Source organism: Aptenodytes forsteri, unplaced genomic scaffold, assembly GCF_000699145.1.
Source record: "Aptenodytes forsteri isolate BGI_AS27 unplaced genomic scaffold, ASM69914v1 Scaffold168, whole genome shotgun sequence".
NCBI classification, from domain to species: Eukaryota; Metazoa; Chordata; class Aves; order Sphenisciformes; family Spheniscidae; genus Aptenodytes; species Aptenodytes forsteri.
Window position 1 is genome coordinate 244,277 of NW_008796047.1, and position 622 is coordinate 244,898.

Below are 622 nucleotides of genomic sequence, written 5' to 3' on the forward strand. Positions count from 1 at the left end.
GGGCAGCGGGCGCCCCCGCCACGCTCAGCACCCCCCCAACCCGTGCTCTGCCCCCAGGAGCTCAGCCCCTCCGGCCATGGAGCTGCTTTCCACCCCCAAAAATATCGAGATCAACAACATCACCTGCGATTCTTTCCGCATCTCCTGGGCCATGGAGAAGGGGGACCTGGAGAGGGTCACCCACTACTTCATCGACCTCAACAAGAAGGAGAACAAGAACTCCAACAAGTTCAAGCATCGGGTGAGCCCGGGGGGGATGCGGGACCCCCCGCCCGGGGAGGGGAGAGGGGGTTTTGTGGGAGGAAAACAGGGTTATAGCCCGCTCCCACGCTGACTTGTGGCCAAATCCCCCTGTGGGACATGGCTGGCGGAGGGGACCGGGACGGGGACTGGGGTGCGACCGACCCCCGCAAGCCCCCGCGGGAGAGCGGAGCCGCAAACCGCTCGCGCTTCCCCTCCCCCTGAACGCGAGTCACTAATTCAGGACGTTTTTAGCAGCGCGGTTGCCAGGGTGATGCTATTTAATGTTTAACATTATTTTTTTTTTTCTCCTTCCCAATAATAAGGGGGGGGGTGGTGGGGAGGGGTGGGATTTTTTTTTTTCCCCGTGTCTCCCGACTTC

The 622-nt window shown here is 60.8% G+C and overlaps 1 protein-coding gene across 1 annotated transcript in view; it reads left to right on the forward strand.

Moving 5' to 3' along the window:
* The first annotated feature begins 61 nt into the window (after positions 1-61).
* Positions 62-622, forward strand: part of PHYHIP (phytanoyl-CoA 2-hydroxylase interacting protein) — a 4,645-nt gene continuing 4,084 nt past the window's right edge. Inside the window, exon 1 of the mRNA XM_009286177.2 lies at positions 62-241. Coding sequence (XP_009284452.1) covers positions 77-241 — 165 coding nt within the window. The 5' untranslated portion in view covers positions 62-76. The remainder of the gene's footprint in view (positions 242-622) is intronic.